At 39.6% G+C, this 18585-nt stretch overlaps 3 protein-coding genes and 1 long non-coding RNA gene across 4 annotated transcripts in view; 1 reads left to right on the forward strand and 3 right to left on the reverse strand.

Annotated features, from left to right (window-relative positions):
* The window catches only part of ppp1r37 (protein phosphatase 1, regulatory subunit 37), a 72984-nt gene extending 65522 nt beyond the window's left edge, over positions 1 to 7462 (reverse strand). The window contains exon 1 of the mRNA XM_010789342.1: positions 5637 to 7462. Within this exon, the coding sequence (XP_010787644.1) occupies positions 5637 to 6378 (742 nt within the window). The 5' untranslated portion in view covers positions 6379 to 7462. The remainder of the gene's footprint in view (positions 1 to 5636) is intronic.
* A 1224-nt stretch (positions 7463 to 8686) lies between these two features.
* On the reverse strand, positions 8687 to 9511 carry LOC104961119 (late histone H2A.2.2-like). Its single transcript, XM_010789343.1, has 2 exons — positions 9404 to 9511; positions 8687 to 9153 (listed from the first exon to the last, which is right to left on the reverse strand). Exon 2 carries the CDS (start codon positions 9144 to 9146, stop codon positions 8757 to 8759), a length of 390 nt encoding a protein of 129 aa, XP_010787645.1. The 5' UTR covers positions 9147 to 9153; positions 9404 to 9511; the 3' UTR covers positions 8687 to 8756.
* A 3782-nt stretch (positions 9512 to 13293) lies between these two features.
* Positions 13294 to 16340, forward strand: LOC104961121 (uncharacterized). The gene is made up of 4 exons (XM_010789344.1): positions 13294 to 13810; positions 14443 to 14643; positions 15004 to 15114; positions 15736 to 16340. Exons 1-4 carry the CDS (start codon positions 13514 to 13516, stop codon positions 15790 to 15792), a joined length of 666 nt encoding a protein of 221 aa, XP_010787646.1. The 5' UTR covers positions 13294 to 13513; the 3' UTR covers positions 15793 to 16340.
* Positions 16341 to 16395: 55 nt separating this feature from the next.
* Positions 16396 to 17671, reverse strand: LOC104961122 (uncharacterized). The gene is made up of 2 exons (XR_800060.1): positions 17520 to 17671; positions 16396 to 16969 (listed from the first exon to the last, which is right to left on the reverse strand). It is a non-coding gene; the product is annotated as an uncharacterized lncRNA (long non-coding RNA).
* Positions 17672 to 18585: the final 914 nt, after the last annotated feature.

Genomic DNA, 18585 nt, shown 5'->3' on the forward strand with positions numbered 1-18585 from the left:
CGATTAAGAGCCTCCGCCGACGGCGTAGCACGCCAANAAGCTGTGGAGAGTATGTGCTGCAGGGAGGTGGATGCACAACGCACCCAGGAACGAACGCTAGCTCCGGTCCTTTTCCCGTGAGGGAAACTGTGGACTCGATGTCCTGACAGGCTGGTATTTGTGCAACCTGCACAAACACAATACTGCACCATGATTACAAATGGTGAAATACAATGTAAAACTACCGAAAAATACCAGCTCACTAAAACACAACCGCTCAACTCAACGCAACTACTAACTATACCCGCGGTCAGAGCGCGGAGATGTTTACCCTTTGTGATGTAATATGACGTGTTTGACGTATGACCTTAAAAAAAGCCGTTTTTAAGAGCAGAGCTCAAAATTGCTCCTTTCCCTCGGAATTCCTGCCCTTATGTCTCGTAAAACATATCAAATCCTACATTCACTTTTTTTTTTTTTTTTAAATTGTAATTTTCAAGCAAGTTTAAGAATAAATGTAGAAAAAAAAACAACCTGCAAGATTCTCTTTAAAGGGCAGGCATACTCATAAAACAAACACCAAACAGACGCAAACTTCTTTCTCAAATGTTCAAGACAAGCCAAGGTGCATGTGAAGCATGGACAGGCAGAAATGCATAATAGATGACTGAGTGTACAAACGAAGGCTTTCCTGCAGGTCATATTGTATCACAGACATATGGCATGAGCGGGCATTGTTGATTAGGAACAAAACTATACACAGACAAACTATTTAGAAACAGTGTCATCATGAAATCGTTTATGTAGCCAAGACACCAATGTCTACAAAACTTTGCAACACACTGGAAGCTGTTTAAGCAGACACTGGTCCTTAGTCTATTGGTGGATAGGGGTGTACCTGTCATCAGCTCTAAAACTCATCATACATATTAAACCCAACCAGAGTTAAAACGTATAATAAAATGCAGAATAATATAATAATAATAATGATTTACTTCTATTACAGACTTTACGCCTTGTTAATTTGTCTTGTTATCCTGTTACGTCTTCTATTGCTGTGCACTGTATCTCTCGCTTTTCTTAAAGGTGGGATAGGTAATTTTGGAGAAACCAGCTTGAGTGAAAATACACAGCCGGAAAAAATCTGCCACTTCCTTAAAGAGCCCCTCCTCCAACACACACGAACGTGCACATGACCAATGAGGGCACAAGATAAGTTTGTGCACAGATGGAAGGCTGACAGGCAGGTAGGCCATCCAGTTATTTTAGCCGGGCCGGCTAAAATGATTGGTCGCGCTTTTTACAGTACTACGGCTTCCACAGATGACATTTTTTTTAATGGATTTTTTGTCAAAGCATGTAATATATTCATTGCTATCGGGATGTTAAGAGCATTCCATGGAATATAACAAAAAGTGTTTCTGAAATAAATGACATACCCCACCTTTAAGTGTTTATGGAAAATGGCCTGTAAATGACAAAGGTGTACAAAAGCTGGCATTAACAGCTGGCATTTGACTCTGTTAACTTGGCCCTTTTGACTCAAATGTTTGCAGCTATGTTGTTCCCAATGGGATGAAAATGTGCTTTAGATGACTAACAACACACAGTCCATTTATACATGACTTCACAAAAGCTCATTAAGCCTTTACCTCAGAAAATCCAAACCAGGTCTGCCTCCTGCACTAACTGAACTAACCATGTAGTACACTGAAAACCTTTTCTTATCAGTATGTTACTTGGTCCACAGCCATAACACATACCATTTCATGGGTCACAAAGCCTCTAATAACCTGTTGCCAAGTGGGCCTTGGGTCTGATGACATGAGATGGAGCTGCACGTAGGCCACAGAGTTTGGCTGCTTGCAGAATAAACAGACATTAATGTGAAGGAAATGTCTGCACTGCAAATAGGAGGGTTCAACTTTCTCCTCCAGAAAGCTGTTTCACAATACGTTAACGTACTCTATCATGCTCTATCCTCCTCAATGGTAGCAAGCACCATGACTCAACAAAAACTCTTTCTGCATTGTTTTCAACTGATACGTGTTATAAAATAAATTACTTTGCAGATGAACCAATATGATCCAGGGCTTTTGTAATGGAATGCTTTGCTGTTATAACAATGAGCTGCCCCTAAACTGAATTGGCCAGCCAGGGAGAAGGAGAAATAGGGGAGGAGAGGCGAAGGGAGCAGGGGAAGCAACCCAGCATGTTGGGAAGTTCAGGAATCTCAGGATATGATGTAGTATTTGCCCAGGCCTTGAGGGAAAGAACAGGCGTCCCTCAAGCCTCAACAGGGAGAGGGGGAAGGGAAAACATCCTCAGGAAAGATATTATCAAACTCAGAACCAAATGACATCGATAAGTCTTACCACTGTCAGCAAAATGAAACTCATGATAGGACAAAGGTTGTACCCACTAATGGTGTTTAAAGCATACATTCTTGCCTCACACTTTGTATGCCTGCTGATGATGCAATGAAACTGGGCATCAAATGTGGTCAAATGAGTGCCAAGGAAGACATTAAATATTACACCTGATATTGCTACGATTGTTCCCTCCTGAACCCCAGGTGTTGGTTCTGAATGGAAGCTTTTGCTCTTATCAGAGGCTCATTTCGTGACGGCTATTAAACCAGATATGTTTCACTTTGCAAGGCATTCAATACCTATTTAGCAAATTCTTCCCTGTGCTCCTACAGCAGTAACTCACACTGTGCATGGATGAAGCTCCAGGGTCTGTGAGCTCCAGCTGTCTTTGCTGTTATGTTTCGGACAGATCACATGAGACAGGGACCCAGAGAGCCTGACACTAGATCTGCAGATAAAGGGTCTGGATAGATCAGGGAGCTATTGTGGCCCAGCGCTCACGACAGAGCATGAAGGGCCTTGGAGTGGCGGATACATTTCATTTCCTGGACTTTGCCTGAGAAACAAACATATTCAGAATGATAGCCTGTCCCATGTGAGAGCTTGTCCTAAACATAGAGGGCAGAATCAGGACACGGGAGAAGATATCCAGGTGAAGGTCAAAGGTTCAGGGAGTTGACCATTGAGTTGGAGAGTCAATTCAAACATTTTAACTTTACTTGGCAAACAATAAGGTAACATGTCCGTGGCCTTCTGTTGCAGCTCCAAGAGCTCAGAGTGTATAGTCAAAGTGTGGCTTAGTACTGGATCAGCATAGATCCGTTTTTTTATCTCAACGGTGACTTATCTGCAAACCACTAAAACAGTACTGGTTTTACAGGGAGTTTCTTTTTGTCCGAGAGGGGATCTTGAGGGATGTGTCCCCTCTATGATATTACAATCAGTACATAATGCTACTGTACAGGTTTACTACAAGTGGTTTGTGTTTGCAATGTCAATCAATGAAATTGGTTTTAAAGTTATTTTCTCTTTGAAGTAGCATTTCCAATCTCCTTCGAGCTTGTTGTCATTTAAGTGGCCATGAGCCGTGTCTCTCATACAGGAATATACTATCTTTTACTTCCACCTAGAAAGCTGGCTTTTTTTTTTTTTTCCAACCCAGGAATTTGCTGTGAAGGAACACATCAAAATGCCATTTCAATCACTTAACATTAAATGGTTTGACTTTGGGAGCAATCTACAATTCACTGGTATCAACGAGAACAAAACAAAGAGGGTAGGCACCGATAAAATGTTTCAAAACATAAAGGTGAGAAAATGAATTCCTTAAATCTGATCTTAATGTAACTATACCTGGACTGAAAACATAGTCAGAGATATTTGGAATTCAAATGATGAAATGGTTGGATTGTGTTATATTTGGAGTATATTGACAGCAGAACACTCTGTACCATGTGATTAACTTCACTGCCACCAACTGTCTGTCTGCCTCTATAACAACGGTGCAATAAACTGGACCTTTGGAATTTAAATAAACTTCATGATAAGTGTGCTTGATAATAATCTGAGCCACAGATCATTACATTCATCTTGGCTGTTCCCAGTGCCAAGGGTTTCATAAGGTCCTAGAAATCCTTGCTAACTGGGTTGGACTTTTCCCCCGTTGAGTTTGGCTGGAGATAATTCATGTCCAATTTCCTATCAGACTGGTTGACTGGCAAGTGCAGCGTAAACTGATACAGAAACATGTAAAAGCTTAGGAGTTACGCGACAACCAGTGAGGGTCATGGATGCAATGAATATGTCAATAATTTGAGTGGTTAGAAAATAAATTAAAGTAACAAGAAGCTGAATGTGTGAGGATAAATAAATAAATAAATTGGGGAACACAGAAGTGTTTTTCTGAGTGGATGTCTAACCAATTACAGTCGTGTTAATAGAGCAATTTATATTCAGCTGAACATGAGGCAGTTTTGTAGATGCAAATTAACCTTGAAGCTTTATTTGCTTCTTTTTTTGGCCCCTTCCCCCATTCTGGAAATCTGGCATCACTGACCCTTGCTTTAGCCTGGCCTACATTTTCGGTTTTATACAACACAAACAAGACTCTCTGTGGCTTACCATTAAAACCACACATATCACAAAGACACTGTACGGCCAGCAGTATATTTTCTAAATAAACATCGTATCGGTCTGCAATCAACTGGGTAACTATCACAACGGCGGCCACAGTACTCTGAGCAAACACATTTGCACACTATGACTATTTAACGTTTATTAAATGATGCTCATTGTCCACACCACATGTAGGAGCATGTGAGTCATTGTCTGATCATACTTGACTTGCCAGTTCTTCCAAGGAAAGATTACAACATAAAACTACTGGATACTAAAAGCAGTATACATCTATATAAGGTGAAACAACAAAAACAAAGAGACAAATAAAATACGAATTATAGGACCTGGGAACAGTTAGTATATTAATTATTATTAGATTCAAAATCATTCCTGTGGATCAATACAAATAAAAAAATAAATGTTACTTTGTTAACTAGTAAAAATATATAAAATGCATTGCATTGTTGTCAGAAGCTATGAGAATGGCATTTTAAATTAAATCTACTTTTCAGTGTATTGAACCTCACTCCTTGCAGTAACAAAGTACAATTGTAAAGGAAATAGTATACTACATCCTGATTAAGCTTCCTTTAGACATGTTTTCACTGAACAAACAGGAACCGACAGTGGTAAAATGGCACACCTCAAGGAGTGGTGGGATATGCTCACAATATGGCTTACTGCACAGTACTGGGACCATATAAATATATATAGACTGTATACTTAGGCGGTTGTATCAAGCACTATACCACTATTTGTATTTGACTATTTAAATTCAATAAATGAACTTGTTTTTTTAAATGGGGGCGCAGGTGCTGCATGATTACTAAATACTTTGTAGAGTGATCATGGAAAAGGTGAGCGTACACAGGGGAACATTATTAAAAAGGGCAGATTGACACACCTCATGTATTCAAGTTCATAATACGATATCAATCCATCTCCCCCTTTTATCAACTACAAACAGAATATGGATCTTGAAAGGGCATCTTTAAACCCTTTTTAAGTATGAACTTTGAGAACACTGCTGTTAGAAAGTCTTAAGAGAATTGATCCTGGCAAACCATGTGAAACTGACGTGTTCATACAAGCACCAATAGACAAGAAGAATAAATAGAGTTCTTCACACATACAAGTGTAGGCACAGAAACAAACACAAAGTATTACCATGCCTCCAGGGGTCCTTGGGCTCCACTGCTCCAGATATAATATCCTCATCTGAGGGAAATGTCACCCTTTTGCCAGTTGGTTTGTGTTTATCGTCCCCCTCCTCCACTGAAGGGTACAGTCCAGCCGGTCCCGTGTTAGAGGCTTCTGTGCTGCCTGTCTGGCCTGCATCTGACAGGCTCTCTGCCGTGCTGCCAGCTGGGACATCCTGAGACGTGGACTCTGAGTCCGAAAAAGATTGGACATTTGTTGATTCCATCTCCAACACCCCACTCTCATCAAGACTCAGATCCACACCTATGTCCATGTCCCCACCATCATCCCCTTCTTCAACAACAAATGTTGCAGGATCAGTGTCTTTTTCTTCCTTCATTTTCTCAACCACAATATCATCCTTGTGCTGCTCATCATTAGAAAATATCAAGTCAGTAGGATTCACAACAGCGGGGGTGTCTTGAGCACTGCCTTTTGTATTTCCATTGACCTCATCAATTTCCAGTGTGTCTTGTGCCTGTTGATTGTCCTCCTCAGCTGCCTGAAGGTTGTCAGTGAGCTGAGGCATCAGGTATGTTTCTGGGGCCCCTGTTGGAACAATGTTTTGTATTTCTGTGGTACTGTCCGTCATCAGTTCAGAAATCCGGGGGGTGACCCCTTCAGTGTTGTTGGTAGTGTTGTGATCATCGTCCACATTGCTTTTTGTCTTGATGTTGCACAAATCTAGACACTGCTCTTCGATATTCATGTTTTCATTTCAAGTGAAACTCAGTCTTTCACTGTGCCAGACAGCCTGGATACTGGATTAAAGAGTAACTAGTAACCCACTGACACGAATAAGACTGTTTCTGGTCTTTGTCTTACAACAATGTACGCTAAGGTGCACCTATCCCTTTCCTTTATGGACCAAATTATATTCGAGTGCAATTAGGAAATTAATTATATTTTTTAACTAGTTTGTTGTACTTTTTATAATAGTTTTCAAAAACCACAGGTGACTTTGGTGCATCCTTAACATGTGATAATTAAAGTGCAGTTTAACAGAAATATAGTTTAAAGAAATATGTGATACATATGGATCTATGTGAAATAGATATTCAGCCAAACAAGACAACTTTGCACAACCAGGCAGGCAACCAACACACTTGATAATGTATGTGTTATTGCTCCAAGTGGAAACCGACGAAACGCTCGCTGTTCGTCAGCACATTGCCAGCAGTATTTAAGAAGAACAGGACAGTCAATTGAAATAAACAAGCTGTCAGGGTGCATCCATTACGCTAGCAGAGGGAGCTTACTGCCTGACACCAAACCAATTCATTTGCATGGATTTGAGGAGAGCTAATGTTAGCTAGCTTGCTAAAGTTGTTGCCTAACGATGACGTCCAGGCCCGGGTACGGTCGCATGCCAGCTTCTTTACGTGAGCCCGTCTGTTTCTCCACCATTCTTCCGTGTCAAGAAAATTATTTTTCCGGTTCTTGTCTCACCCTCTGTCGTGCTGCAACTCGGCTGCTCACATCACAACCCTCGACCAGCGGCAGCCAGAAAAAAAACAGGCGTCACAGTCCGTGCATTGAGCATGTTTCGGTGGCTAACGTTAGCGCTAGGCAACCGTGCCGAAGCTACACCTGCCGGTACGAACAGTGCTGTTTAGGATGATGTTAGAAAGCTGTTCAGACCGCTCCGGTGTCGTAGATTTCCCTCTGTCCGGGAGAAGTACGTTGAACCTGTTTTTGTCTAGCGTTACCATTCGCTAGCTTGTTGAAGTCCAACAACTGTTTGTTGTTCACACGTCTGACGTAAGCACGTCGTTAACCACAGGGGTGCGTTCAACAGACGCAGGGTTACGGAGTCAGACAGTTGCACAAAAGAATATATATTTATAATTGTTAAACATGTATGGACTATGGAGGAAAAACAATGGTGGGATGTAAATAAATACATTTAATCAAAAACTGTACTAAAGTAAAATAGAATTACTGCGAAATTGTACTTGAGTTCATACATTTCCCAACGTTATACTTCTACTTCATTATATTTATATGACAGCTTAAGTTACTAGTTACTTGTATTGCAGACTTGGATGAATACAACATATAAATCAATAAATCATAAAACATGTTATGTTTTAATTTAGTAGGCTAACATGCAGCAGAGGTGGAAGAAGTACTCAGATCTTGTCGTACTTCTTCCACTCACTTAAGACCACTGTTTAAAGATATGGAGCGATATTTAGGTAAAGCATTCAGTTGGAATGTAAATGAAAACATTTTACGTACTTGGGTGAAGTTGAGTATTTATATATTTCCCATCATTATACTTTATATTTATGTGACAGCTTCAGTTAGTACTTTTATTGCAGACTTATATTTAAATTAATAAATCATTAAATATGTTTTTAATTTAGTAGGCCAACATGGGATTCTTAAATGGGCTATTTTAGCCCTGTATTTCAATAAGAATACTGAAGGGCCTTTACTTGTGGAATTTTTATTTTAAAAAACTTAAGTATTGCGACATTGACTTAATTTAAACTTTTCAAAAAAGACTAATGACAGTGATGCTTAATTTGTATTGTTATACCTGCTATCTGAAATGCATCATTGCCTTGATCATATTATTGGACATATTCCACAAAAAGAAAATGTATAAAATCCTCCCAAGTAAGGTCTGATTACATAAAGCAGCCAAAACAAGTCAGGTTGAAATGAATACTTTTGGAATAGCATGCATTACTGATCAGACATGTAAATCATGAGTGGTGCGGCTGGTGCCTAATAGTAAACTGCAGCAATGGCACTTGTTTCTCCACAGCATGTTGGACAGCAATTGCAGACAGAATTGTATCTTTATCATAAAATAAAAATCACAACCTGCACATATTTAGGGTAGGGTCCTAGGGTTACTGTTGGCAGAGTTTATCCAACAATTAATCAGTGCAACTTGGGATTCCTCAAAGCGCATGCAGTTAGGGAGAAAGACATTGAGCACTTTTCTTAGCATTCAACCAAAGTTGCTTATCTGCTATGTAAGTGTCAAATAAGACAAGCATCAGTTTAAAAAACACAACACTTTATTATAAAATTAGCAAAACACATTATTAAAACTATTTCGACTGAACATCTTTAGCTGGATTCTCGTCCCTGGGCGCCTTGGTTCTTCTTGGGGACAAGGATTGCATGGATGTTTGGGATGACACCACCCTCAGAGATTATGACTCCTGCCAGCAGTGTGTTGAGCTCTTCGTCATTTTTCACTGCCAACAAGATGTGTCGTGGAGCAATGCGACGCTTGTTGTTGTCATGGCAAGCGTTTCCTGCCAACTCCAGGATTTCAGCACAGAGATACTCCATGACTGCTGCGAGGTACACTGCTGAACCATTGCCGATTCGATTGGCATATTGGCCTTTCTTCAGCAGCCTGTGGATGCGGCCCACTGGGAAAGACAGCCCTGCTCTGGAAGACCGGGACATAGATTTTTGTTTGGACACAGCTTTCTTTCCACGGCCAGACATCTTTAATCTGGAGTTGAGAGAAAAGTTTAGAGTCAATTCAAATCAACACATATCCCCCTTCAACTAGAGATCCCTAACAAAGAGCTGCGGTCTAAAATTAAGGCCTACAGAATTGTTGAGTCATAAGGCTTAATGGCTTTCATAGGGACCTCTTCGAACATTTAAACATCATAGCCATCACCATATAAAGCACAACATAATAAATGATACTCAAAACTCTTGCTGTAGCACAAGATCAAACATAAATGAACACTCACCAGTATTCTGCACTTCCTTGAAGTTGAGACAGGAGCTACACACTGAACCACAGACTACTGGTTTTATGTGAGTCAGCCACTAATTGGTTGATTGATTACACCTGGCTCCTCTGCTTTATGGATGTCCTTCAATTAAACCAGACAATGCTAACGCTCACACACTATACCAAACTAAAACTTTTGTGAACTAGATCCCAATAACAGCCAAAAAAATATCTCTTCTTGATTTAGATGTATGCGCTGTTAGTGGTAGCAGAATTACCTAAACACACAAATATTGTTTAAATTAGTGGAACATTTAATTAAAAATCATTTATGGAACTACAACCTCCTAATGAATCAAACTTTAGAGATCCCAAATATGCTAGATTAGATTGGTACAATTTAAGCAAGATGTGTTCTTTGTAAAGTGAAGTGGTCTGTAACTAAGACCAAGAAGTAAAGTAAGAGCTGTTTCTTTCTTTTTTTACTCTAAATTAAGATCTAAAATCAACTGAAGGCTATAAGTCAAGATGGATGTAGGCCTGACACAATTATCATCTTTCCCACTTGTGCTGATAAAACTTCAACAGCAGATGGCAGCACAATCCTCAGATTTAAAACATGCTCACTGAGACCCTAGTGCACCAGATAGGATTTTATCAGTATAGTATAGATGTGAACAGCGCCAAACGTTGAAGTTTAAAACCAAGATGTCAGCCCTTGAACTTAGACTTAACTTGAACTGTGTCTTTGCTCAGAAAAATACTTCTCATCCCTCCGCTTCCTTGCTTAGGACATAGGTATTGACATAACGCCTACACTCCACACATACTTATACATATTTGAACCAAAGGCATATTGAATTTTCAATGGGCAGGCCCTGTATTATACCCGTTGGTATCAGTTTCAACAGCATATTTATGGATGACAACGATTTGGCTGTCTTGGCTGAAGATATGACAGCCTCTTTCGTGGCAGCATATGTAATAGTGTCCTTTTGTGGGAAAACCAAGCATCTGCAACCCTTATAAATAAAAGTCAAAGAGACGTGATGGACCAATAGTTTTAAACTTGCGCTTAGTCGGGCCTAGTATATTATGTTAAGTGTGAAAACATCCATATACAAATCCTCTTATGTAATTTTGTTGTGTTCACTAAATACATTTAACTTTTGCATTTAGAGTAGGTGAATATAGCAGATTCTATGAAAAGCGGCCACATAAAAAGGGTTCAGGGATAATATTCTGTGCACTCGTATCGCTTTTTTTATTTAACCTTTATTTAACCAGATAAAAAGCATTGAGATAAAATCTCATTTACAATGCAGACCTGGCCAAGAAGGCAGCTACGTTACACATTATTACACATAACACAGACATATAAAATACAGAGAACACAACTAAGTAATCAAAAAGACGAAAAAAAAAGGCAGTTACCTGGAACCGTATCCAGGCACTGGATCTGAGGTTGGAAGAATCACAAACTGGAGCAAATCTGGCACATATACAGTATACAGTGGAAGCTTACCTAAAATGGCTTTATACATTAATAAAAAACAATAATGCATCCTACGCATACTAAGTGAGGACCATCCAATTAGGCTATACAGTTTGCAATGATGAGTCTTATAGGGTGCATTTGATATATATCGCAGTGCAGCATGGTAGAGTGGGTCAAGTTTGGCCAAAAGAGTGGGACAGGCAAATCTATAAATGGTATCACCGTAGTCCAGCTGGGACAGGAATAAGCCAGAGACCAACTTTAGTATGTATTACTTTATAAAGCTGCATTATTGGACATTTTGGCCACTTGGGGGCAGCAGAACAAACTGAGACACACAACATTTGATGTATAAATAAAGTTGGTGTGGCAAACAACCACCAAGTTTGTCTGCTGTCTGGGCACTGAAAACATTTATTTCTCATAGCTTGGTATTTTTAACACTTTTTTCCTCAAGAGTAAAAGCATTTGTTATTAACCGCATCTTCACACTTGCAATTTTAATCTCCTTGTCACTTTTGTTGTCAATGTTTTCTTCCAACTGTTGTCTTATTTCAAACTGCACACTTTTATTCAATTAGATTACAAGCAGTCATAGAGTTGAGACATTTCTAGTAAATGAAATGAATGTAATGGAGAAAACAACTATGAGAATTAGAAACCAAATGCATATCTTTGAGGAAAGGTGGGAAAATGGATCAAGTAGTAGAACAATATAATTAGTTTAATGAATGTATACCTGAGTATTAATAATGTATCCTTTCTTTTTATTTGTAATATTATTATTACTCTTATTGTATTATTTCTTTTCGGATTTCTCATCTGTTATAGTTAATCTATGTGTTTATTTTATTACGAATGCTTTGTGAATATTTTCTTAAAATGCAAATAAAAAAAAGTGTTTAGACATTTTCTTCACTGCATCGGCTTAAACGAAAACATTGACTGGATACACAAAAAGGTTACATTTCGAAGACTCAACGTATTTCATGTGACAAGTATCTTCGAAGATATTTCTGATAGCATAGAATCTTTAATCCTCATCAGAAATGTTTAAAATGTCTGTTAAAATGATAAAAAAAAACATTTGAACTTACTGCATATTGTGTCCGGTCCGCAGCCTCAGAGTCTCAGTGATGCTGCCTCCCTGCAGCTTTCTGTGAATCCTGAATGCCAGGAAGCAGTGGGCAGACTGACGCTTTCTCTCCTTTATAAATCAGGCTTTATGAGTACACATAGTGTCGTTTGTGCGTTAGGGCTGCTAGACTCCAAAACAATTCAAAGAACAGTTTGTTGGTCTGGCTCTCCTTGGTACAAAGCACTACATTCAGAGGCTGAGTGTAGGAAGTGAACAAAGCCAAAAAAGCTCTGATACACTCACTCACATCAGAATGCATAAGCAAAAAACAATCGAAGCCCACTGTAATATTATATCTATGTGTCACCTCTCTTTTTCAGTGTCAAAATTAAAAATAAATAAAGGTCTGTAGGCGGCATATGAGGCAGGGCCAAAAAGAGAGTGGTGGGTTAGTGACACAACAGCACGTTTTCTAGCATGCAGGGCAGCCTAAATATGCGTTTTTGGATTTCAAGGTCTGCCCAGATAGACATTTTTAACACTTTCTTTACTGTTAGGTTACCATAGAAAACACTTTATCGTGTTATCTCCACTGCAAGGGGATGTGCATTGAATCAACATTGTCAGGCCAATGCTTCATGTTTTCTCCCCTGGAAGGTACTCTATCCTACTGTAGGTCACTTTATTACAGTTTATCCAATACAAGGACACCCTACACAGGGCATATCATGAATTCTCCACTCTTTATTTGCACATTATACATAGTATTATAAGAACATCTAAGCAAATGGTTACTGAGCAAATTATAGGTTGACAAGATAGGCTATGTGGAGATGAAAAATATGGATTTATTTATTTATTCTCGTAAAACAGTCCCCTCTAGGCTTCCTTAGTGACAGTAGAAATACCCAAATGTCACATAGCAAATTCAAACAGCAAAAACACAAAAAAACGAATCATGTTCTCGGATTACAGTAAACTTGAGACCCTTCTCAGAGCAAGAAGCTAACTCAAGTTCCTCAGACAGCCAGCAGAGGTCTCTCTTGCTGTACTATTATTCTATAATCACACAGGCTCATTTGCCTGAGGAGCAAGGTGTCCAAAGTTCAGCAGCGTTGACTACAGTAAACCTGAAGCTTAATATTATGCACTTAATTAGCATGTTTTGTGTTTTGTAAACCCTTCATAAAGGCATCCATTTTTTGCTAATTCTGGATATGATTTTTTTTAGAATACTCCAAGTGCAGTCCAGTTACATGTTTTTACTTTATAGTCCATGCGTGAGTCTGGGAACTCCCCCCTTGTTTCGTCTGCATGGCTGTCCTTCCTCTGCTCATCTGTACATCCCTCATCACTCTCAAAGCTCCAGACCTCCTGGGGGAACCTTTGAGGCTCATTAGGACACTTGGGCCCAGCAGATGTAGCTTCTTCTCCTGAGCTTGAAGGAGCCCCTGTCTGAAGCCACATATCTGGGATGTTAATCAGATCTGGTTTCGGACACTCAATATTAAGGATCTAGATTTTAGAAGGGGACATAGAGGCTTCAACGGATGAAATCCTGGAATATGAGGGTCACCCGAGTGCTACAGCTGTCTGTTTTGTTGGTGGGGCTCTGCCAGGCCCAGCGAGCCCCTCCACCCTCCACCTCAGAGGAGGCAGGGGGGGTCCCCGTGTCCCAGCTGAAGATGCTGGCGCTGGGCCTGGCTCACCTGCTGCAGGGCGTGGAAGAGAACGCCCGGCAGCTGGAGCAGAGGGGCGAGCAGGCGGAGGCCGAGCTGGACGGAGCCACGAGGAACCTGGAGAGCCTCAGGAAGCAGAGTCTGAAGGCCGGACGGAATCACAGGCAGGTGAGGAAGGGTACCACCCTACAGAGCAAAAGAAACACATTTTTCCTGTTCTCTGACCCACAACACTTTGTGGGACTTTTGTGGTTTTTTGGAAGTTGTAGGGCTCAAACTGACAACAGTTTTCATGATCAAATCTGCCATTTATTCTCTTGATTGAATCATTATTCATTACGTCTCAAATGCCACATACAAGGAATGTGAGAAAGCCCAAGGTTATGCAATTATATTCCTTATGTTGTCTGACTGCAACTAAAAAAAGATAAAACAAAAATCTGTTTGTCAACCACAATATTAAAAAAAAAATCATCACAACTGAGAACCTGGAAACGAAAAATGTAAGGGTTAATTTTTCCGTTTTTTTTATCTTGTCTTTTTTATTTATGTATTTTTATTTTGTATTATTATAATTACACTTTATTAATACAATTTGTTTGTATTTTTTTAAAGAATAAAGACTTAAAAGTCATATTGAACTTTAGTTGGACTTCAAAAGTTACGAATTCAGACTGTTATTTTGAGTTTGGTGTCGCTTTTAGACTTGCTTCACACAGAAATTATTGATATATTAATTTGAAACCTGCATTTTCGTACAGTCACTGTCTATAAATATTGTACAATGATTTGGTTTTGAGGTGAGGAAGGACCTGCAGATCCTGAGCGCCCGAGGGGACCGGCTGTGGAAGGCAGCCAGAGATCTGCAGAAGGTTCTGGAGGAGGTGGAGACGGAGCAGGGAGCCATGCAGCAGCGGATCAACCGGGTCCTTCAGAGAATAAAGAGCCTGACGGAGCCCAAGTCCAGGGGGAAAACCCAGCTTGACATGGGCTCCGTGAAGGTGAGCCGAAACCAAGAATCATCAACATCATCAACCAAGATCACCTATTATGCAAAATCCACCTTTCCATGTCTTTTATACATCAACATGTGTCCTGATCCATTTATATAAAAACCTGTCTGAAAAAGAGCTGATTTTGGCCACTTTATGATGTCATAACGTTTTTTTGGCTTATGTAACCATCAGCCAATCACCAACCAAGGTATGCCAAACACTTCAGAGACATGTTTTGTATCTGAGACCTATAATATATTGATGAAAAACAGTATACTTGGGGACCTTTAATAAATAAACAAACACATATTTAACATGTGACAGATTCGATTTTTCTTGCCATTTATTATCGTTGATGTGTTGTAGGTTGTGATGGATAAACAGGCCCGAAAGCTAGCCAGTCTAAACTCAGAGTTTTCAGCCCGGGACAGAATGATTGACAGACGCCGGCGGCACATTGACCACCTGGAGATACAGGTACATCAGAGAGTTATAGTAATATTATTCCAAATACGATGTTTGATTTGTTTTACATTTTTCTTTCAGGCTGACAATTAGGTGTGTAACCTTTAAAAAACTAGAAAAAAAATGATTACAAATAAGGAATATGATATATGATTATGATGTAATGTAATATCACTGTTTTGGTTAATGCCAAGGATGCTCTCTAGATTCAAGATTCAAGGCTTTATTTGTCATATGTACATGGCAATTAAAAACTAAAGTCACAGGTTCCTCCAACAGCGCAACATGTATATATAAAGGACATAAAATAGTGCAAGAGAATGTTATGAGATGTGTAAGTAAATACAAATAAAATAGAAATAGTGCAACAGAGCAGGATGCTGACTCTAGTACTCAACAGCCTCTGGTGTCTTAACAACAAGGATTGTCTAAAAATGCCCTTATAGTATCATTAAGATATAAGTAAAGCACATTGGCAGCGAGTGGACATATTCCATTGTGATGGTGATATCCTCGCCGCAGTGTTTTGAGTGATGAGCCCTAATGGCCTTGTTACATTAGTCTTGTAGTTTACTATGGTTGAACATTAATGCATTTCATTATTTCCGACCTGTCTCTGTGTGTTTGCTCTAGATATCTGAGAGCCTCCCAGCAGCACTGAGGGCAGATTCTCTCTCCGACTGTGTGTGATGAGCACAGCTGCATCAACACAGCCTCTCTGCCATTATGAAGCTAAGAAAATGAACTGCTCTGAAACTTACAAAAGCATGTGTCACATTTAACAAATATGTAGATAAGTACACATTTGGGTTAGTCGTCTGTGTTGTCCTCAACAAAACACGCCTACAGTATGTTCAAAAATAGTTAAGAAATAAAGCTTTCCTTTTCCTGCAAAGTCATTTTGTGGTTCTGACTTCAGCTAAATTGTGGTCGAAACGCCTTGTGAAGATATACTTGTCTCACACGCCCAAAAAAACATGCATAATTAAATCACAGTTGACAGTTACGTCCTTTATTCCAGTTGTTGATTCATTTTGAAGGGTTATACACAAAGAATACACAGACGTATGAGAGTTTTACAATGTACAACTGTTACATAACTTTACAGCCTAATGTCCTTATATATATAGTTTTTCTCCTTAAAATCAAAGTTCTTAGTGTTCTAAGACAAGGATCCCGGAGCAGGACAGAAAAAAGGCAATCTTTGCAAGTCATTTCCTCTTATATTCAACTTTAAAATTATATATTTTTTTAAAACAAGACTGTTGTATACTGTTTTTTTATCCTGTTTTCAAAACAGTGGAAGGAGGATTGACATCAGAGAGCAGAATATTGCATTGATGCATTGTCTTATTCTTGAATTGTTTAGGTTGTATACACATGGTTAAATGCAAAGACCTATTTGAACAGTAAAACATGTAAAAGTGTTGCATTAGAGGCTCCGAATACAAAAAGGAACCTCAGAATGAGCATAATATGTCCTCTTTAAAATAACTAGATTAGGATCAAGAGAAAAAAGGTGACACTTCCTAACTTTAAAAATCACTATTGATTCAGCTTGCTCATAAGTGGTACAATCCTTACATAATGACACATTCTCTATTCACTCGGGGGTTTTCCCTGAGGATTTAGCCAAATCCAGACAGTCTTAGTCCAGTGCCCGGTGTAGTATTTGTAGAGAGGAACAGGAAATATTACCAGCAGCTCCGCAACCCTCGCAGCTGTCTAGCTGCCAAATGTGCCAAAGGTCATGTGTTGGATCTTCATCTCTTTTGGCCTGAAGTCACGGTCTTGAGGGCCGACATGCAGGCAGAGCGTCTCCTCTGGTGTTCCCAAACAAACCTCCAACAACTCGAACTATGTCCCACTTAGAGGGGCGGGGGGAGGGCGTGGGGAGGGAAAGAAGAAAAAGACAAAGGTTAAAGAAGATCTTTTTCTTGAGTAGAAGTTTAAATTCTACAGTCAAAACAGGGGCGACGCGAGGGGGGAGCTAGGGGGTGCTGAAGCACCCCCCAGGATTGCCAAAGCACCCCCTAAGCACCCCCAAGAAATGTTTTTTTTCTTTTTTCGAAATTTTTTTTTTTTTTTTAAATTAAATTAAATTAGAAAGATTATTGATTACATCAATGCAAATGTGAAACAAACAAATGTTTGACCAAAAACATAAAGCCAACACAGGTGATAAGGCCAATGGCCAGCACCCATTAGATTTTTGACCTACCCATAGGCTTAAATTACTTTGGACACTTGAGTGACTCGCTGTTAGCTGGAGCGCCAAATTATTGACTAACAGCAAAAGGACAAATGGACGGTTTGTTAGTCCCTTAACCGTTCCACGTATGGACACTCAATCAAAAACCACCTGAAAGCGAAAGAGGATTCTGCACATAATAGGCTCGTGAGTACAAGTAGCTTACTTCTGGGCTCTCCTGTGTTTCATTCCAAGCTCCTGCCTGTGTGGTGTGTGGCACGAGCCCATTTGTGTGCGTGCGCGAGCACCGGTGGGGTCTCTAGCTTCTACCGGAGATCGTTTGTGGTTAGGCATCTGGTGCTAGCTAGCCAAAGCAAACCGATAAAAGGGAGCTTTTTTCACAACAAAGTGGAGGAGAACTCTCTCCTGCGTCAGACTGAGAGGTCTCAGATAAACCTCAGCTCAGGTGAAATAAAAGGAGATCTCAAGTGTTTAGATAGTTAACTTTATTCTAGTTATTCTCAGTGGGGCTCAAAACGTTGTTTGTTTTAAAAGGGGAGTGATTTGTAAAAATATCTATAAAGAAAATAGTAAAATCGGTTTACGTTTCTGTTTTCATATGTATGTTCAATTTTGCCTCTCAAAGTGCAACCAGATTGATGCTTTTAACTTCAATATTTAAAAAAAAATCTTCGGGAGCATTTTCAAAAATGCTAAATCGTTTACAAGTTCTGTTTTCATATGTTGTTCATTTGCTCTCCAAAGTGCCAGATTGATGCTTTTAAACTTCAATATTTAAAAAAAATCTTGGAGCATTTCAAAAAATGCAGATGGGGGGGGGGGGGTGCTAGTGGATCGCGAGCTGTTAGATTAACATTAACATGCTATATTGTGAGTTTCAAGTGCATGCCTTGCATTACTCAGTCCTGGTAAATCTGATTTTGTCAGAAAATCGGGAGAAAATGCGGGAGAAATATGACCCAGGAGGAAACCGGGAGAGGGCAATGAATCGGGAGGTCTCCCGCGAAAATTCGGAAGGTTAACAAGTATGAAGTGAGTAGAAATTCAACTTAGCGCTGGGTGCATTAATGGGAAACCCTTAAAGTTTGAGCACCCTCTATGAAACGTCAAGCTACCCCACAGCACCCCCTAGAGAAAATCTCTGGCGCCGCCACTGAGTCAAAATAGCCAAAAAAATTCCTGAATTCAAGTTGTTAAAAGTACATAAGTATAATCAGGTAAATGAACTTGAAGTATAAAAAGTAACAGTATTCATTATTCAGAATGGCACT

The sequence above is a fragment of the Notothenia coriiceps genome, unplaced genomic scaffold, assembly GCF_000735185.1.
Source record: "Notothenia coriiceps isolate Sejong01 unplaced genomic scaffold, NC01 NC01_scaffold00032806, whole genome shotgun sequence".
In the NCBI taxonomy this organism is placed as follows: domain Eukaryota; kingdom Metazoa; phylum Chordata; class Actinopteri; order Perciformes; family Nototheniidae; genus Notothenia; species Notothenia coriiceps.